General features: G+C 42.2%; 1 protein-coding gene across 2 annotated transcripts in view; it reads right to left on the bottom strand.

Annotated features, from left to right (window-relative positions):
* SHLD2 (shieldin complex subunit 2) overlaps positions 1–19,937 on the bottom strand; it is an 844,943-nt gene that overhangs the window by 367,414 nt on the left and 457,592 nt on the right. Inside the window, exon 6 of one of the 2 annotated variants that reach the window (XM_085607834.1) lies at positions 14,340–14,474. The exons of the other annotated variant lie outside the window; for it this stretch is intronic. Coding sequence (XP_085463960.1) covers positions 14,340–14,474 — 135 coding nt within the window. The remainder of the gene's footprint in view (positions 1–14,339; positions 14,475–19,937) is intronic. 2 annotated transcript variants of the gene reach the window in all.

Genomic DNA, 19,937 nt, shown 5'->3' with positions numbered 1-19,937 from the left:
GGCTATACCGGTAATTTTTATAAGACATATAAAACCCTGCTGGCTCCGTTATCTCCTTGAAATATACCAAGAAGCACTTGAAAACAAAGTGCTGCTACCATCCCTGCGTGAAGCAGTTATCATATTGTTCCCCAAACCCGTGAAGGATCCACAGCTTTGTGGCTCGTACAGGCTGCTTTCCTTACTTAACTTTGATAATAAGAATTTAGCACAAATTATCGTGACGTGATCATCTCTCCTACTCGATCAAATAATCTCACTAGCTAAATCGGGTTTTGTCCCGCATAGTTCGATGGCCTTGAATTTACCCACTTTATTTGCGGTGCTGCATAGGATCTTGCCGAACGTCCCAGAAGCTGCCACATTGTTAGACGCCGAAAAGGCGTTTGATTCCCTAGAATGGCCGTTCCTACTAGCCACAATGAGTAAAATGGGAATGCTTAAGGGATTTATTGCGCTCACTGCACTACTCTACACACAACCCACGGCCCAACTCCGGATAAGCTGCACCCTATCTCCTTCCCTTCACATTATCAAGTGGCACAAGACAGGGCTGTCCACTATCTCCCCTACTTTTCATTATTGCACTTGATCCCCTAATTCAGCATCTACAAGAGCACCACCTCCATAGGCGGTTGCAATTCAAAATGGGTCCACTCCTAATAACGCGCTATGCAGATGACATTATACTTCACGTCCGTCCCACCCAGGATAATCTGGCGCCAATAATCAGAGGAGTAATACGATTTGGGGTGTTCTCTGGGCTCGGCATAAATTGGAGCAAGTCAGAAGTATTTCCCTTAACCACTGTTAAAGAGAGCCTGGACTGTGAATTCCCCTTGGCATGGTGCGACACATTGATTAAATATATAGGAATACATTTATATAGGGAGACTGAACAGATTATACGGCTGAACTAAGGCCCAGCACTAAGTACTCTTGAATCACAAATGGCTAAAACTCCCTCTCTCCCTGGCAGGACGTGTTGCTATCATTAAAATGGTGGTACTGCCCACATTTTTGTACATGTTCCACAACATTCCCATTCCACTAACCAATAAGGTTTTCCAAGCACTACGCACCACCCTCATGAGACTGGTCTGGGGAGGCGGAAAGGCGAGGATCAGCTGTCACACAATGACCCTTCCATATGAAAGGGGAGGGTTTGGGTTCCCTAACTTTCAAATTTACTATTAAGTGGCTCTGTGCAGCTTTGCACACCATTGGTTTCACCCGATGTCGGGATTCCATAATCAAGGCCTGAGTAGGATCTTGTGGACCCGACCCCATTGGTGGCGATACTTCCGATGGGCCTCTCTAGAGACCCCCAGGATATACAAACGGTGTCTACCACTAGCTTGGCCTGGAAGAAGCTAGCCCTCTTGATGGGTGGTCGTCGCTGTACTCCTCAGCCATCCCCCTGGCTAATAACCCATGGCTGGCCATCACTAAGGAGAAGTTGGTTCAGCGAACTCTCACTAAATACTCTCTTGTCACAGTAGGTGACCTTTTCCTGGGGGGACACGTATACTCGGCGACGGAAGGCGCCCGCTTCCGCGAGGCTCCATATATGGACCGATTTATACTAAATAGACTGCGGAGGGCTTTGCGAGCACAGATCCCGGAATTTCAATTGGAACCAGAGAGTTTCACTCTGCTAACACTAATAATTTCCAACTCTTGGGGGGGGACACCTCACATATTACTTACACACGACCAGTATGGAACTAGTCCCCAGCAGGGACACCAAGGTTCGTGAAGCATGGGAAGGGATTTTGGGCACCCACTGTCACACCCACAGTGCGAATATTGTTGCGTTCAAACACGGAAGTTATACCTCAATAATAGACATAAACAAATCCATTTCCAATTTTTATGGAGGGCTTATGTGACTCCGGCAAAAATGCACAGAATTGACCCGTCTCGCACCCACACATGCCTCAAATGTCATGCGCAACACAAGTATTACGCCCATATGACCTGAAATTGCGACAGGATTGGTGGCTTCTGGAGGGCATTTTCACAGCACTATCGCAAATGGTGCACTCCACCATTGAACCTCAACCAGGGATGGCGCTGATGGAAGATGTGCATGATGTCCGGAAACCTGTGCGTAGGTTTGTTGCGATTGCCCTGTTGGCAAAAAGGGAGATAGCGGTCCACTGGGGCAGCAGTCACCCCCACACTGAAAGCGTGGTTAAAAAGCTTTGATCCATTGTAATACAAACTGTGAGTTATACGCTACGTTACAACCCGTCACATCCAGACCCCGTGATATCTGAAGCAATATCTCCTAGATAAGGACACCACTTCCAATTCCCAACAGCCAGAATGGGATGACCCATCTGGGGACGGGCAGCTTCACCCACTCATGTACACACAAGGTGCTGATTTGGGATAAAGACGCAATCGATTAATGCCAGTATACCTATTGGGGAGTGCAAAGACAGAGATAACGACTGTTTTGGAAAGTGATTATGGTGTTTACTTATGTATAATAATGTTTTAACACTGTGTATGTGGAGAATGGGAAATTAGCATTGCAACCGGTTGTTTACTTTTTTGAAAATGATAAAGTTGTTTTTTAAAAACAGGGAAATCACAGACTGGATAAGAATACTGTAATATCCAAAAAAGGTCTCCCGAAACACGGCTGAAATGTATACAGTTTAGTTATACACATAGGACGTACATGACGCCACACAGGATTTGGGTCACATTTGGCAGGATAAGGCGCACCTGTCAATGATGCAACCATGGAGACGGTGATTTCTCCACATGATCTGGAGCTGCAAGGTTGTGAGTAGATTTTGGGGTGAAGTTGTGGAGCAAACAAGTACAGCAGTGGGGCGTACACTTGAACCCACGATTGAGACCTGTATCTTAGGACTTATTCCACGGCCACCCAAGCCGACATTAGGTACGAGATTTATAGATCTGGCTTTAGTTTTGGCTAAAAGGAAAAGAAGTAATAACATGGCAATCCAAGAAAAAGTAGGTCTTGGCTAGAGAAGATGCCCGTGCGCTACAAAGACATCCCATGGCGGGCCCCTGGAGGGAGGTCCTAGAAAATTGGGAACATCCTGAAAGATACCATCAGAGAGGAGACTGAGTCTAGCTCGAAACTCGGATAGCACTGACAGCGCAGATTAGTAGGGCAGGCACGAAAACTATACTGTATTTGGCTCCCGGGCGGTTACACGCACCCTCCCCCATCTTGTGGAAACTTGAAATTCTTGCCCCTCATATTATGCTGATAGTCGGATGCCTATGATTGAGAGCTGTGGTCCCCCACACCGGCCTGGTACCCCCTCACCCCCCACGATCCACCTGATAACTGCCTGAACTGACATACCACCCTGCATAGTTACTCACTTTAGAGTTAATTTCTTTTCTTTTTGAACCAGATGTACGACAGTCTTTGCATGCGCAAACGGGCTTGCGAACCCGTTTACGCATGCAAAAACCAATAGGGGTATGTACCATACCAAAATAGCGAGTCGCAATTTATTTGCGACTCACTATTTTTGAATAGCGAGCGCAACCCTATGTACAAATGTTTTGCAACCGCAATTGCCGTCGCAAAACACTCGCAAATTACCACCCTCTTCAAGAGGTTGGTAATGGGGTCAGAAAAGGGAAGGGGTTCTTTGCAAATGCAGGGGGAAATATTTTTTATGGGCAGGCAGTGGTGCCTGCCCTTAAAAACATGAATCGAAAACTTTTTTTTTTAAATTATCCTGTTTTCCTTTAAGGAAAATGGGCAGCATTTAATTTTTAAAAAAAAGCTTTATTTAAAAGCAGTCCCAGACATGGTGGTCTGCGGAGTCCAGCAGACCACCATACCTGGGAGGGCCTACCATTCCCAATGGGGTCACAAATTGCGAGAGGCTCATTAATATTTATGAGCCTCTCAATTTGCTACACACTGTTGTACATCCAAAATAGCGCCTCTCAAATTGCGAGTCGCAAAATACACGCAATTCGCAAGGCACTATTTTGGGCGTCGTACATCTGGCCCAAAGTTTCTTCCTATTGTATTATCCCTTTGGGTTACATCATGAGGACAAGTTTCCTATTACAGTGGCTTCCTCTCTCCTACCAGGTTGTACTCACTAGCAATAAATAAACAACGAATGAGCCTAAGGCCCTCAACGACCCACTGTATCCAGATTACCATACCTGTACACACATGCTCCTGGGGAGTTATTATTGTTGAACTGATTAAGATGTTGATCTGAAACTCGCCGGATGCTACGGCTTGAGTTTGATATCAGGATATGTGATGGATAATGGCTTACAGAATACTACCTGTAAAAATATGTGCTATTACAACTTAATGATTGTATACTTAAATTATAATAAAAATATGTTTTAAAAAAAAATCTCAGTGTCTCCCAGATTATGTTTCCCTATGCACTATAACCTCACAGGTGTCCAGACCCCACTCCGTAGTTCCTCCTCCTTTACCAACTTAATATCTGCCAAATGCAATTCTACTGTGAGTTTGAACGTTGCTGGCATAGAAACCGGTGATAGATTTATAACTTTATTGTTGACTTTCAAGATTTCCTTTCTCTACTAACACTGTAACCTATTCCTGTGCTTTCTTTTCACATGGACTCTCAAGCCTTTTCTGACTTCATTTACCCCTACCATTCCCCTCCTACCTTGTTAGGTCAGGTATTGTCAAGATCGTTCTGCCTTACAGCATACAAAGTTTATTACATGACCAAGAGAAACCACCATAGAAGGAATGCTTGTTAAAATTTAACAAACACTAATAATTATGATAAGAAACCATGCCTTTTTTAACATCTCAAAGGTTAGTAAATGTATTTAAATTGCTAAGATATTTTGATAACACAAGATAGTAACCTACCATATAATCTCTAGAACACATTTAACTTTATTTGTGTAGTGATTCCTGCTTCTTTTACTCCTTGCTCTCACAGACCAGGCTATGAAACAGTCTTTTAAAAGATGCAGGGGTTTTAAAATGTCTTAAAAGCCTCCCAAAGAGTGCATTTGCCTCTTTATTTCAGAAATCTCTGCCTGTACTTGTATTTCCCACAGGTTTTATGCCAGGCCACACACAACCTAGAATAAAAAAAGCTGGGCATTAACGGTAACCAACTAAACTGTCCTACTGACGTGGGCCTATGGTTTTGAAAGCAGTAGTAAAAACATAAACACAGAGTGGTATCAGTTCCTGAAGGGGCAAAGAAGATGGCAGTCCAAATGGGATCTGCTGTATAGGAAAGAAAGTCTCGAAAGCCAAGTTCTAGAGTGTATGTAAGTTGAAGTCCAGGTACTCCTGGGCGGGTGCTGGAAGTGCCCTCACACACCCTTGCGGGTGCAAAGCATCATCATAGGGCAAAGCTCCTCGTGGGGGTGGCGTTGCAGTCCCTCACGGGCCCTCATAGAGGGCGCTCTGTCGGAGATCTTTTCAGGAGTAGCCGCAGTTGTGCATGTGGGAAGTGGTGAAACTAAAAAGACCCTTTAGTACCCCAATAGTTTTATTCGTGAGTCCTCGGGATCTGGTTAAAATAAATCGGGGAAGGAGGCGCAAATAACGCTAGAATGAGTAGGGGGAAAAAAAGGTTTTATCCCGCTGCTCTCAACCCGTGTGTGAGTTTAAAGTGAGAGAGAAGGTGGGTGGTCGACATGTTTCGCGCTGCCCGTGGTCCCTAATGGATCCCTTTGCGCTTCGTCAGGACCTTCATAAAAAGGAAGCAGGACAAGAAGGGACTCAGGGAGAAAGACACCCTATAATCCCTAGTGGTGAGTATCTGTTTTCTTATAGTGATGAGGCACGTCTTATTCATGTCCCATATGTAGAACCCTCACTGCATTAAAGGAGGGCTGCACCAGCGATGACCGTCTGGTGTTGGGGACCTATGTATACCCCTAGTGTTCCAAACTGGAAGCCTATTCTTCCTCCAGGGTCGCCGGTGAAAGCAGTAGACCCTGCTGCTCTTCCAGTGGAAAGAGCAAGTCTGCCTGGAGCTGCAATTTCAGAAGCATGGTCTGAACAAGAATTTCAATAACGTATAGGTCTAGAAAGGAGATATTTTTGCCAGGATCGGATTCATGTTGTATAATAAATACATAATCCGAGCTCCAGTGCCAAAAACATTGAGTTATTTCTTTAATACATCTTTCTTGGTATTGTCAAATCCAATGTATGCAATGTTTCCTAAGATGAAGCACTACTAATTCTTTAATGGCTACAGGGAGAAACATTGCCTGATCTGTACGAAAGTCTGTATTAAACTTTCAGGACAGATGAGGATACTATTCTGGGCGCCACAGTGCCTCCCAGAAGCATTGTAAAAGACTCCTGGCTGAAGAAACCTAGAGTTCACTAACCGTGGTGGCTGCACACCCTGAGAGAAACTGACAAGCTCCTTTAGTATGCGCATCCCCCAGCTTGCAGCCATATGTTCACAGAGCTCCAGCCCCAAAGCACTGGACTTCAACTATGTTAACATCATTCGAGCTGGGGTCAGGTTCTAGCAACCTACAGCTCCCTCCAGCCGTATCTCGGTGAATGCCAAATCAATTGTTCCTGTTTGCCTCTCTCACCAGTCGTAGTCATGATGTCTTCTAAGCAAAAGAAAAAGGGCACATAATTCACCTGAAACTGTACAACAACCCAGCAGGGTGATCTTCAGCGTCCACAGCTATAGAACATGAATGGACCTTTCCAAGTAGCAAGTCAAGCTGAAAGTGTAGTAGTAGGGTGAAGACAGACTGATGTTTCAATCTCTGTTTCTGATTCAGAAAAGAACCTCTGCGAGACCTGGTGGAAGAGCGTCAGATACCTTCACGCCTCCCAGTCCTCGTGCATACAGCAGATGTTTATTGGCTGTAAAACACTGGCCACCCCAAAGGACAACCCATTATTGTGTTTGATGTTTTCTTACTGTGGCTCTTCGGCATTTGATTCATTATCTAGCAATAGGGACTCAATTCGGTAATTCAGTCTGGTTAACTGAAAAGAACCTTACATGATAATAACTCAATGGAAACACTGCGTTATAAAAAGCATAAACGCTGGTTTCATGACTTATGCCAGAAAATAACACCAACTGCAGAAATATTTTTCAGCAACATTGCATTCTGTTCCACCAATGAGAGCACTTTGTGCACGTTTGCAATTTATTTGCGTATTACGTTTTTTCTGCCCAGTTGATCGCAACTGCCTGTATGGTACCAGAATACTGTCTGACATAAATTTCGAGTTTAAATATAGTTTACAAGGGGGCGTGGCTTGAACGCCGAGGGAAGATGGCAGACCCAGCTTGAGCTCTGCGTCGTCGCGGGACTCGGAACCAAGTATTGTCGTCTTTCTGGCAGTAGGGCTGCTTTGAGGGACGGCGGAGTGATGAGGACATCGCGGTGAGTCTTTCAACCGCTTCCGCTTCAATTTTCTACGCACTTTGAGAATTTTACTTGCATCGGCGGTTTCTCCTCATCAGAGATGCGAGCGGCCGCCATTTTGTCCCGTTTTGTGCAGCGCTCGCTCTCTCCTCATCAGTCTTTGTCGACTGCTCAAATGTGGCTGTATTACCTTCAACCAGTTCCTTTATGATGCCTGAAGCCCACCTCTGGATACTTTATTGATATTTTTAACCGTTTTTTTTCTTTTTTTTTTATTTCTCTTCACCTCTACCTGATACTGCAATGCTCTGGCCCGCCTCCTACTTCAATATGCAGTGTTTCAACCGCTGCTGCTTTTACCAGGTGCTCTCTGTCTATAATTGATGGACTTTTTGCATTCAGTCTTGGGTACACTGTTTTTTATTTCATACATCAGTGCACTGTCCCTGGGGTACCTCGGTCCTGTTCAAGCCTAAGCTCGAGTCCATTTCCAGTCGTCACTCCCTGAGTTGATTCAGTGCACCTGTGTGAGTGGTGCACTTACCTCCCTACATTGCAGCTCCGTCAAAATTTTGCTGCTTTGGTCTCACTTTCTCGTTTTTCTTTTTTGGTTTGACTGGCTGTTGTTTTTGATGATGGCTAGTGAATCCCACTTGTCTAGACCATCGGTCTCTGGCACGAAACCGAAAAGGCACAAAAATGATCCACCTTCACCAATTTTGTCATCGCAAAATCCGATCCTGGATACTATTTTGGATGAGGTTCGTGGCCTTCAGCCATTCATGACTGCCACCAATGACAAGCTTAGGCAAATTGAGGAAAGATGGATTGTTATGGAAAGTAAAGTTCTTGATCTTGAACAACGAGTTAGTGACATTCAAGATATCTCTGCTAAGATTCCTCATCTTGAACAAGAAATTGCGAAACTAAAACTCCACACTGAGGATCTTGAAAATCGCAATCGCAGAAACAACTTACGCCTTTTTGGCCTGCCAGAAAATGTTGAAGGGTCTGACTTGGTTTCATTTTTACAGAAATTTCTTCCAGAACTTTTGGACCTTCAGTCATTGTCTAATCCCCTCAACATACAAAGAGCGCACCGCTTGGGTCGGCTTCATCCATCTGCTAATAAACCTCGTGGTATTATAATGTTGTTCTTGGAATTCACCGAACTCATGCAAGTTTTGAAGGCTGTCAGATTTAAACGTCGCCTTACTTGGTCTGGTCATAACATTTTCATTTCTCAAGATATATCTAATGCTACTAACGCCAGACGCAAAGAATTCCTTGCTCTTCGGCCTCAAAGGCGACAACTCAACATTCAATATGGAATTCTTCATCCATGCCTCTGCAAAATCACTCATGAGGGTCGCTCTCGCTCTTTTGAGGATCCGGATAAACTCAGGCTTTTTCTGCAGAACTTTTTTTCGCATGGCATGGACACTGGCTCCTGACTTCATTTACATTATCGGATTGTTCCTGCTTTAATTGTTTTCTTTGACTTACCTGTTTTCTTATGTTGACTTCTTGTCCGTCTTTATTCTTGTGAGGCTTATAGCCCATTTCTTATTTTTGTCCTCTGCCACTGCTTTCATTGTGGTCCGCGTCCTTCGGTGTCACCACGTTTCCCTGCTCTTAGATCTTCTTTCCTTTTTTCAGATCTGGATGTTCGTCCTTGGTCTGTTTGCTTCTCTCTTCTTCCCCCTTTCTCATCTCCTTCCTCTTTCTCTTTCTCTTCCTCTTTTCTATTTTTCTTTTTTTCGTTCTCCCTCATTTTTACTCTTGTTTTCTAGGTCTGGCTTATTTCATAAGATTTGTCTTCATGTTTTAATGATTGTATCATGTCTTCCCTTTTTTCCTCTTGTCAACCCTGCAGTTTTACGGCCCTATGTTCGTACCTTCCCCTGGTCCCGGAAATATGGTTAATGTCGTGTCGTGGAATGTTCGTGGTCTGGGTCACCCCGTCAAGCGTCAAAAGGTATTGTCTCATCTAGCTAAACTTAACACCCAGGTTGCTTTTTTACAGGAAACTCATTGCAATAATAAAGAATCACTTAAACTTAAACGTCAATGGGTCAATCAGATTGTTTTCTCTCCTGCTAGTGATCGACATGGTGGTGTCGCTATCTTATTTCATAAATCCATTAATGCACAAATCATATCATCTGAGTGTGATCCGAATGGTCATTGGGTATTGGCTGAGGTTATCATTAATAAACGACAATTGACTTTTTTCAATATTTATGGACCTGTTAAACCAGATATTGAGTTTTGGAATTCTGTAAAATTGAAATTATTGTCACTTTCTAATTCTAATATTGTGATTGGTGGTGATTTTAATAATTGGTTAGACCCGTTCACTGATAGGCAATCCAAATGCAAGTTCAAACCTGACAAATCCCACAAATCCTTTCAAACAGCCATTTCCTCTCGCCCGCTATTCGATACTTGGAAAACTTGTAACCCTGATACCTCAGAATTTACTTTCTTTTCACCTGTACATCATACTAGATCTCGTATTGATTATATTCTTGTTTCCAAATCACTGCTACCTTGTCTCCAGTCATCTGAGATTGGATCTATTTTTATTTCTGACCATGCTCCTGTCTCCACCCATATTGACTTATCCCTCACCACTTTCAAACAAGGTAGATGGCGTTTCAATAACTTTCTTTTATCAGATCGCACTTTTATTTCAGAGGCGACCGCTTTTATTAAGGAATTTTTTTCTTTTAATAAATCCTTAGATACCTCCCTACACAACAATTGGGATGCTTTTAAAGCATCTTTCAGAGCCTTTACTATTGCCTAGTCCTCAAAGAAGAAAAAATTACTGCATGCTAAATATAAAGAAACGTTAACCCACATAAAAGCGTTAGAGCATAAGTATTACTCTTCCAAATCCTCATCATCTCTACAAGAGTTAATCAAAGCCAAATCCACCCTGAATAAGATTGCCACAACGGAGGCCTGTAATATTCTTCTTAAGGTTAAGTCGAAATACCATGGAGGCCAAAATAAAGCCGGGAAAATGTTGGCAAACTACCTAAAAATTAAATCAGAACGAAAAGCCATTGGCCCAATCCATTCAGAATTTGACGACTCTCTCCTCTCATCTGATTCAGATATTATTGACACATTTCAATCGTATTATAGGCTACTCTACACGGAAACCACCAATCCCTCTGAAGATGATTTTGCTACTTTTTTCAGGGATATCCCTAAGCCTCAAATTTCCCAAGATATTTTTCAACCCCTTGAAGATGAAGTGTCCTTACAAGAATTGTCTGATGCACTTAAATCTATGAAGAAAGCAAAAGCTCCAGGCCCGGATGGTTTTTCAATTGAATTACTTTCTGCTTTCTCCTCAATTTTTGCACCCAAATTATTAGAACTTTTTAATTCTTTTATCTCCAATTCCCAAGCCTGTGGTTCTTTTTTGGAAGCTCTTATCATTGTAATCCCCAAACCAGATAAAGATCCCTCTTATTGTAAAAATTTTCGTCCTATTTCATTAATTAATTATGATTGTAAAATCTTTGCAAAAATATTGGCTTCTCGTTTAGAGAAAATTATTCCCCATCTTATTAATCCTGACCAAGTTGGTTTTGTTAAAGGTCGCTTGGCCTCTGACAATGCCAGAATGTTTTCCAATATCCTTGCTCTTAGTACAAAATATCCCTCCCCATTAGCGGCTTTATCCCTGGACGCTGAAAAAGCCTTTGATCGTGTTAATTGGGAATTTCTGCTTCACACCTTACGATGGTTTGGCTTTGGTCCAAAGTTTATTTCTTATGTTAAGTTGTTATACACCAACCCCAACTCTTGTATTTTTGTTAATGGTCTCTTCTCCCCTTATTTTTCCCTTCAAAGAGGTACACGCCAGGGCTGCCCGCTTTCTCCATTACTTTTCCTGTTATGTCTAGAACCATTTCTGGAACGTATCAGAAGTAATTCTCTCATTACTGGTTTCAATCTTAAATCTCAACAAATTAAACTGTCCGCATATGCTGATGATGTGCTTATTTATATGTCTAACCCTGTATCCTCCCTGCCCCCCTTTTTGAAGGAAATTGCAGCGTTCGCTAAGGTTTCAGGTTACAAACTGAACTTCTCTAAAACTGAGATTTTACCCTTAAATCCTTCATGTTACAGATATATGTTTGAATCGTCTAATTTCACTTGGTGTCCCCAGAAAATAAAATACCTTGGTACATGGTTTACCCCCACCATTCGTGATACACTTGCCCAGAATTTCTCTGCCTTAAAACTTAAAATTACTAATTTGTTGAATTTATGGTCTCCATTGTTCCTTTCTTGGTGGGGCAGACTTGATACAATCAAAATGATGATTGTTCCTCAGATTTTGTTTATATTATCTATGTTACCCTTCAAAATTCCTAAATATTATTTTTACCAGATTAATTCGCTATGCACAAAGTTTATATAGAATAACAAGCATGCACGTATTGCTCTAGCTAAATTGATTCGTCCTAAAAATGAAGGAGGTGTAAGATTCCCTGATTTTAATTTGTATCATAATGCATTCTTGATTCGTCAATTTTTTGCCTTGTCTAGGGATTATCAAGACTTGCCTAAGCCTGCATGGGTTAATGTTGAATGCTCCTTGCTTAATGAATTTTCAATACGAGATGTTGTACACATGTCTATCTGTACTTTTATTTCTAAGTACCCTATTTTGAAACATTCCCATATGTTGTTGCACTCACTTTTCTATAAGAACATGAATAACTATGAATCTTTTCTAGCGTCATCTCTTTGGTTTAATAAGTACATTAAATTTCGCCACAAGTCATTCTATTACAAACAATGGAAAGAAAAGGGCATTCTTTTTGTACATCAGCTAATTGTCAACAATGTAATTCTCTCTTTCCATCAGTTACAAGTTACCTTCAATCTTCCTGAATCCTGTATTCTGCAATATGATACACTAGTCCCAATTCTGCAGGAGTGTCTCCAGAATTTCTCTTCTCCTCCAACTCCTCCTTCTTCTCCCTCTGACTCTTCATTATTTCACACTTCTTTCGATACTACTCCTAGTGCCTCTTATATCTATAAATCTTTATCTACTTCTATCTGCACATGAGTTAAATCCAAGGTGGAACTAGAGTGGGAACATGACCTTTCCTTGACTCTATCAGTATCACATTGGGATAAGTTCTGGCTGAAACTTTTTAAAACCTCCAAAGCTGCAAATCTCACACAGTCCCTCTTTTTTATTTTTAATAGAGTCATCATTACTCCTCTTTTACTGCATAAATTTAATCACTCTGTCACACCATCTTGTTGGTCTTGCTCTAATGCTGAAGGCTCCTTAGTACATTTATTGTTTTACTGTCCTAAAGTTTATGCCTTTTGGAAGGAGATTTGGTCAAAATGTACTCGGATCTTTACTTATAATGTACAACTTAATATTCATTATGTATTTTTGGGCACTGTTTCACCAGATTTTGATCTAATCACTCCTTCCTCTCCGTTGTTAGACTTATTCCTTGCTGTGGCCTTTAAAGTCATACTCACATGCTGGAAAGATAATTCTAAATTATCCTCTCTTCATTGGTGGAACTATATTTGTGATGAACATAGAATTGCCTCTATCCCTCAGTCCTCCATTCATGTACAAATTAAGTCCGACCTACTATGGTTACCCTTTACATCCTTCTTATCGTCATCATCATAGTCTCTATCTATTCTTAACATCTTGTTCTTCTCTCTTTTCTTTCTGCCCTCTCTCTTTCCTATACTTCTCCTTTCTCTCTCCTCCTATCCTTTTTCTTTTTCTCTTTCCTTCTCCCCTTTTTCATAAAAATGTTCACTCGCCTACTTAAATTGTATATCTGCACTATGACGTTTTTTAGGAGTTTTATATCTCTTGGTGATTTATTATGCTTTACCTGTTACTGACTGTTCTTAGCCAATTGTTAAGTTTTTTCACTGTTTATATTGCTTAAACTCTGTTTCCTTCCTCCGTTGTATTAGCTTATTGTATAGACACCCTCTATATCTGCTGACATGTTTTACAATTTACTTACTCCTACTGGCTTAATTTGTATTGCTTACCTTGTGTGCTTTTATCTTTCAATAAAAACTACTCAACTAAAAAAAAATATATAGTTTACAAAAATATCGCAACAATGGAGATAATAATAGCAAATCTAAAGAGCCCATATTTTCGTAAACTTATATGTAGGACACAATATTTATGTCAGACGATATTTCTAACAACCATATCTTAGCAAACAGCCTAACTGACTGGCCACACTGAACAGATAGCCCTTTTGATTTCCAAGAGTACCTGAAGCATATAGAACTTCAATGTATATCAATGTGACATGCTTGGCTGTCAACCATTCCGACTTGCCAGTACTGATCAGCATTCAGGGTGCCTTTCTTCTCTAAGTTCTTCTGAAGAGTTACTATTTACAAAGCAAACAAAGGCCACTCTGGCCAACTCAGGGTTAAGGGTTTGGCAGAGGGACACTTTCAACTCCCTTATAGACTGAGTATATGTTTAGGTGTTGTGGTGTTATTATTAGTAAAGGAGTATACCCACAGCTTTGGCTGGACATTGTCATCTTTGTTGCAGCTGTGATCATTTTGTTGAAGTCGTATCCAGGCTCGCCTTACACCAAATCCTTAGACGTAGTCCTCGATGGATTACCTAAACCTACTGAAGAGTCTAGGGGGCTTATTGGGTCCAACCTTCCATCACAGACGCAGTAGCTAAGACCCGAAGCCCACTTTGCAGGGGATCCTAGGATTCTTACTTTTGTGTGCCTGGTAGCTGCTCTCTACTGTTGAGGAAAAGCCTGACAGAAGGCTGTTCGATTATGTGATTCCGCACACAAAAACCCATGACTTGATTATTACAGGCTAACAATAATGTACAAATGAGACAATATGGATCAAAATACGAGATTTAAAACACTCACCCTTTTTTCTTTGAATCTGTGGAAGCCAAAGAGTTCCAGCACCCCATAACACCAGCGTGCCATGTTTACCCTTCACCTGCTCCACTGTCAAAACAATTTTCTTTTGTGTCTGTCCTTTGTAGAGATACAAAGATTCTGGAATGGAAAGAAGACAAAATGCTAGAAGTTCACGGGGAGGCTGGCAGCTTGTGTGTCAGAGTAAGAAATTAACTTGAAAAATATTTTTTGTAAAAGGAGGTATGCTTGTTAAGATTTGTTAACACCACATGAGCTCGGGTGTTTTGTTAGTTGCTACTTGTTTTAATCAAGTATAAATGGCATGGGTCAATAAATTGGGTTTTACATGATTATGACCAACCGCTTGACAGTCTTGGAAGCGCAACACACTATTATAAAGGCACACAAATATTACTCTTTGTCACTTCTGTGCTCGAACATAGGTTTCTTTGGCGTTCGTGGGCCAAAGATGGGGGCTGTATTCAACATACCTTCCATTTCAGGTTCACAACTCACCAGTCGGGTCATCAGACATGTGCTCTTTATTTAGGTCTTGCTAGCTATATATTTAGCTGTTTGAGAAGCCTCGTGGCATCAATTATTAAAAAATAAAAGGAGAGACAGAGAACGCGAGCGAGCTTTAGGTCCGCCCATTCCAGCCAATAGCTTTCATGTTTTGCTTGGATAGGTTGTCCGTTAAGGCCATGGCATTTTTAGGTCTCGCAAAGGCAGCGCTTGAGGTGTCTCTTTGAGACATGCTGTATTAAGGTATGGACTTGAAGCTCTGCCCATTTTCCGGCCATCTTTTCAATTGGCTCCTGCCACTGTCCTTCCTAAGTGGTGGCTTTTTATTGGTCAATAGGCTTAGTAATCCCATATTAGTAACGCCTTTTCTCTGCTTGTAACATCCCATGAGTTGACCCCCTGTTATGTGTTGTTACTCGGCGGTTTTAATTACAGCCTCCAAGCACTATTTTCTTAAATGGCTTGCTCCTGCCTGCTCTTGCAGGTAAGACACCCTCTCCCGCAAAGCTTTTTTTTTTTAACCAGCAAGGCAGCCTCTGCTGGATTAATGTCAGCCACACCTTTCGCTTGTTAGCTGTCGTCAGAGGCATGCGAGGGCGCCTGTTCCGTGCACCTCCCGCTTGCCCCCACTTGATAAATTTTGCTACTGCATGGTTTGTCTCACATCGTGCAGCATGTAAGAGCTGCAAGTTGAATCCCCCTTTTGAGTTCATATGCCTCTACCGCCGATTTAGTTTAGATTAAAAATAATAGTTTATTTCAAAGTTTTTTGTTGAAGCTCTTAGTTGTAATCAGAGGCATTCCGAGGGCACCTCTTCCATTCTCTTCACGTCCCCCACCCCTCCCGCTTGTTTTATTTCACCCCTGCATCATGGCTTGTTTCAAGTCGTCATGATTTGTCTTGAGTCGCTCATCTTGATCTCAAAGCAGTGCAGAGGGTCCCTTACTTCCGAGGACTTGTAGCCGAGGTGAAAGGTTTTATTCAGCGCGTTAGCTTTCCTTACCACTGGGATTCCCTGGAGTCTCCAACAATGTGTCACGGAGTCCAAAGATTAAGTGGGTGGACCGTGGCAGTGCTTCAGTACCAGAAACACTTAGCTCCGCCCCAAAACTTGTAAAAAGAAAAAGAAACACAATTGTGGCTGTTGTTAACTAATAACCGTGTTTTCCAGCATTTTCTCTTGGAGTGTGAAACTAGTACCATGGGAGACATGAAATTATTTCACAAATTAGCACTAAACTGCAGCTCCTTTCAGCAAGACAATGGCGTTTCTACCATGTCCACACTTTTCTTCAGGTAGGAGAGTGAGTTGCTTCGGCACTGTCTCGAAACATCTCCATGTGTTTGAATGGCTGTTTTAATCTCTTTTCCTGCATGATCGGAAGGTGTACCATTTTCTGCCACTAAATTGCACCTCACATCTCATAAAGAATGTAGTAGATAGCAACAACATTCGTGTTTAAGGTGCCGGACACCTCGGATAAGGAGATGACTGGATCATGTCTGGCGGGCGGGTTCTAGAGATTGCCTGCAGAAATAGGTGCCTATGCAGGCTTGATGAGATGGAGGTGATCCGTGTCTTGAAAAGGGGAAGTAAAAAGTATGTGTTGTGGCTGGCTCCTGGTTGAGTTTCTGAAAATGTGCATCATGTCCACTCAGAAGGTACCAGCCCGATAGACACCCTATCACTGGCCATCTGTCTGCTTCTGCATGAGTGGTTCCATGCGTACGCCACTTTTTTTTATAAGGAATGCTCCAATTGGTGAACATATGGTGCGAAAAGTGCCATCTCTCAGATCTACTCTGAATGCATGAATGTTTCAAAATCACCCTTTATCAGATAAGTATCTTGGCCATAGGGCAATCAGTTGGATCAGATCAAGAACCCAATACTGAAAACTAGCTAACTGCTAACTAGACATCACACTACATGAGTTTGGGGCTTTGGACCAGTTTGAAGCATATGTGACTGGCCATCTATGAGGTGTGACAGGGGCACAGCTCCACTCCTCGGCTGTGTGCACAACGGCACACCTAGGGTGCTAAACAAACAGCTCTATGCAGGCATCACAGTAGTAGACAGTGTGCAGTGGTCTCCTTCACTCCATCCACAAGAACATAAAAACATGAGCGTATTTCACCACACCCATGACAGAACATGACCGAAATTTTGCATTACAATGCCTTGCACAAGTAAAACATTTTAAGATAGGGTGCTAGCTGCAGTCGGAAAACCTCGGGCAGTAAAGTGTTTACAGGTGTTGTCCTCACCTAACCCCCCACCCCAGCCCCTTAACTTTAGCTACAAAGTGCATGCTCGTGCCTTTTAGCAGGGTAGATTAATTAATGGAAAATTCAAGTTGCCCGCTTCCCACCAGCTTGGAACAAGGCACTACTGAGGCCTGCCTGTAGCTACTTCAGAAGGCACAGCAGCAACGCAGTCGGAAGGCGGCTCTCCAGCGGCTCTTGCAAAGCACGTCAGGGGTGTGGAATTTAATAAAATATCTACTTGTCCATGTGACATGTCGCTTCATACATCTACTTGTCTAGTAACAAAATCCACTTGTCCCTTTTTTGCCATGTAATGCGTCGACAAATTATGGTAGCAATCTCGTTACATAAGAGCTCTGAAATAGCCTCTCTGATTATGCCAGGGCTCCTTCCATAGTAGGGTTTGAATATTAGCAATTCCCTTATGTTACCACGTTTCCGCAGATCTACAAACAGGGGCGGAAGGTAATGGTAAGCAACAGTTTCAGGGTTGGAATGCCCTTTTGAGTCTGTGCAAAACTACTAACTTGCATGTTTTTAAGGGTTTTCACCAACTCTTCTCTAATCTTTTCTCATACTGGGAAAGGTTGGAAATTTACTCCTGACAATGGCAGACATAAAACTTCTTCCAGGGTTGGGAAAAAAGTGGTTGGCGGGAAAGTGAACTTGTAAACACTTAGATTTTTCGCTTGATCAAATGTACACCTGCATATTTGCTCGTGCTAAAATGTAGTTAACAAATATTTTCTAGGAGTACTATTTCTCGGCCTACTTGTGTAAAGTCTTGTGAATTCACAAAAGCTGTATATCTGTACTTAATGCAAGGACATGGGTGCCCTTTTGAGACTTAATTTAATAATTGGGCCCTTAATTCAGTCTGGTGTTAACAATGACCTTTTATGTTTATTAAAATTCTGCCTTTCTCTCTCTGTCTATCGGCTACCTTAACTGTGAGTGACAATATTCTATTCTTTCACAAGGGGCATACCGACACACAGTAGTTTTGTTCAGTGCCAGGAACTACTGTGGCAATGTGTGCTTTTTGAGACCAAATATTTTTTACTTTTGACAATGTATGTTATAATGGTGAGGGCCCGGCAGCTCCCACACCAATAAGGTTTTACAAAAACCATGCCAAAACACGTCACGCATTGACAAAACCAAAAGGCTGACCAACAATTTCAGACCTACTGGCTTTACCAGTGCATGTTTATTTTTGATTCCCATAATCTTATTTGAAACTGGTTACACTGATTTTCCACTATGAATATTTTTGGGAAATAACAGCATGCATCAACACATTTTACAAAATGATGCTGCAAATAAATGGTGCCTAACATTTTACAGTAGGTCAGTAAAATGTTGCTGCATTTTTTTGTGAACATTTTATTTTGAAAGCAAAGAATCATCAATCTTGCTTTCAAGCTTCTGCAAATATTTGCATCTAATCAGAGATCATTCTGGGAGCATTATAAATAGCCTCATATTGCTAAACATTGAAAACGTGTGTACAGATTTTCATACTGGTAGTGCAGCCTGAGCTTACGACATTTACTTAGAGTGTTCACCCTAATAATAAACGCTTAGCATTAATGAACCATAAATATAAGTATGAACAGCATTAACATATTACCTTAAGTGCAGGCAATGTCTTTCCCTGATCCATAATGAGGTACTGTAAAACTGGGAGCCAAAGGGTTTGTGCTGTAGGGGATTGGACCTACTCGTCACAAGGACAAAATACACATGAAAACGTATTGCCCTTGACCCCAAATAATTTGTACCGAGCGTCGGGCTATAGGAATTCCACATCCCTGGCACCACTGACTTGAAACGGTATTTTGAGCAGTTATTTTGAAAGAAATGTTGTTGGTTCATTAGCCACGGATACAAGAGGTACCCGGAGGAAACATTCTGCTGTGTTTTGTAATGCCAGTAAAATGGCGGCATTCCATTTTCAATGTAACTGAATCACTGTTTGGAAAGGTACAGAAGCCCGTAAAGCTGCAAAGGAAAGGGCATCTTGAGATCAGACAAGACACAGTGGTTTCAAGGGGCTGGGTGGCAAATGACTCGGGTTCCTACTCTCTGTAAGCCTGTCTCTGATGGTGGAAAGGCGGTCACCTTGAAGCTCAAAGCCTAATTGAAAATTGTTAGAAATTGGATTTTTGGTAGGCTAGGGCATGCGCCAAAGCGGGGCAGAAACCACCACTCTAGTCAGGATAAGGGGGTTACACTCCTGAAATAACCCCTGCTCACCCCATTTGTAGCTTGGCACGAACAGTCAGGCTTATCTTAGCGGCAGTGTGTAAAGCATTTGCACATAACCAACAGTAATACAGTGTAAGCACTACAAAAGGACACCACACCAGTTTAGAAATATATCCAATATTTGTATATATATAAGACAAGACCAAAAACGATAAAAATCCACAATACAGTACTTAAAAATCTTCAGTTATCAAAATATGCTTTGAAAACAGTTCCTTGATGTCGATAGCTCTCTCCGGGGCTATCACGGCGTCGTGAGCAAACAAATCCAAACAGTTCTGGATGAGCGTGCCGTCGCGGGCCAGCTACTGTGTCAGGAAGACCCGCAAACAGTACCTTTTAGAAATGCAGGGCGACAGCGACCTCTTGTTGAGCTTCCGAAAGCACGGCGTCCGCAGACGTTGGTTCCGGTGGTCGAAGCAGGAATCGTCGGGGCCCTCGAAGTCACACGCGTTGCAGATCGAACTCCTCTCTGTTGAAGTCAGGAGCACTGGCGTCGGCAGGCGTTGGGTGCTACGGTGCAAAGTGCAGCG

Source organism: Triturus cristatus, chromosome 1_2 (genome assembly GCF_964204655.1).
Source record: "Triturus cristatus chromosome 1_2, aTriCri1.1, whole genome shotgun sequence".
Classification (NCBI taxonomy): Eukaryota; Metazoa; Chordata; class Amphibia; order Caudata; family Salamandridae; genus Triturus; species Triturus cristatus.
This window is presented reverse-complemented; position numbering and strand designations above follow the sequence as displayed.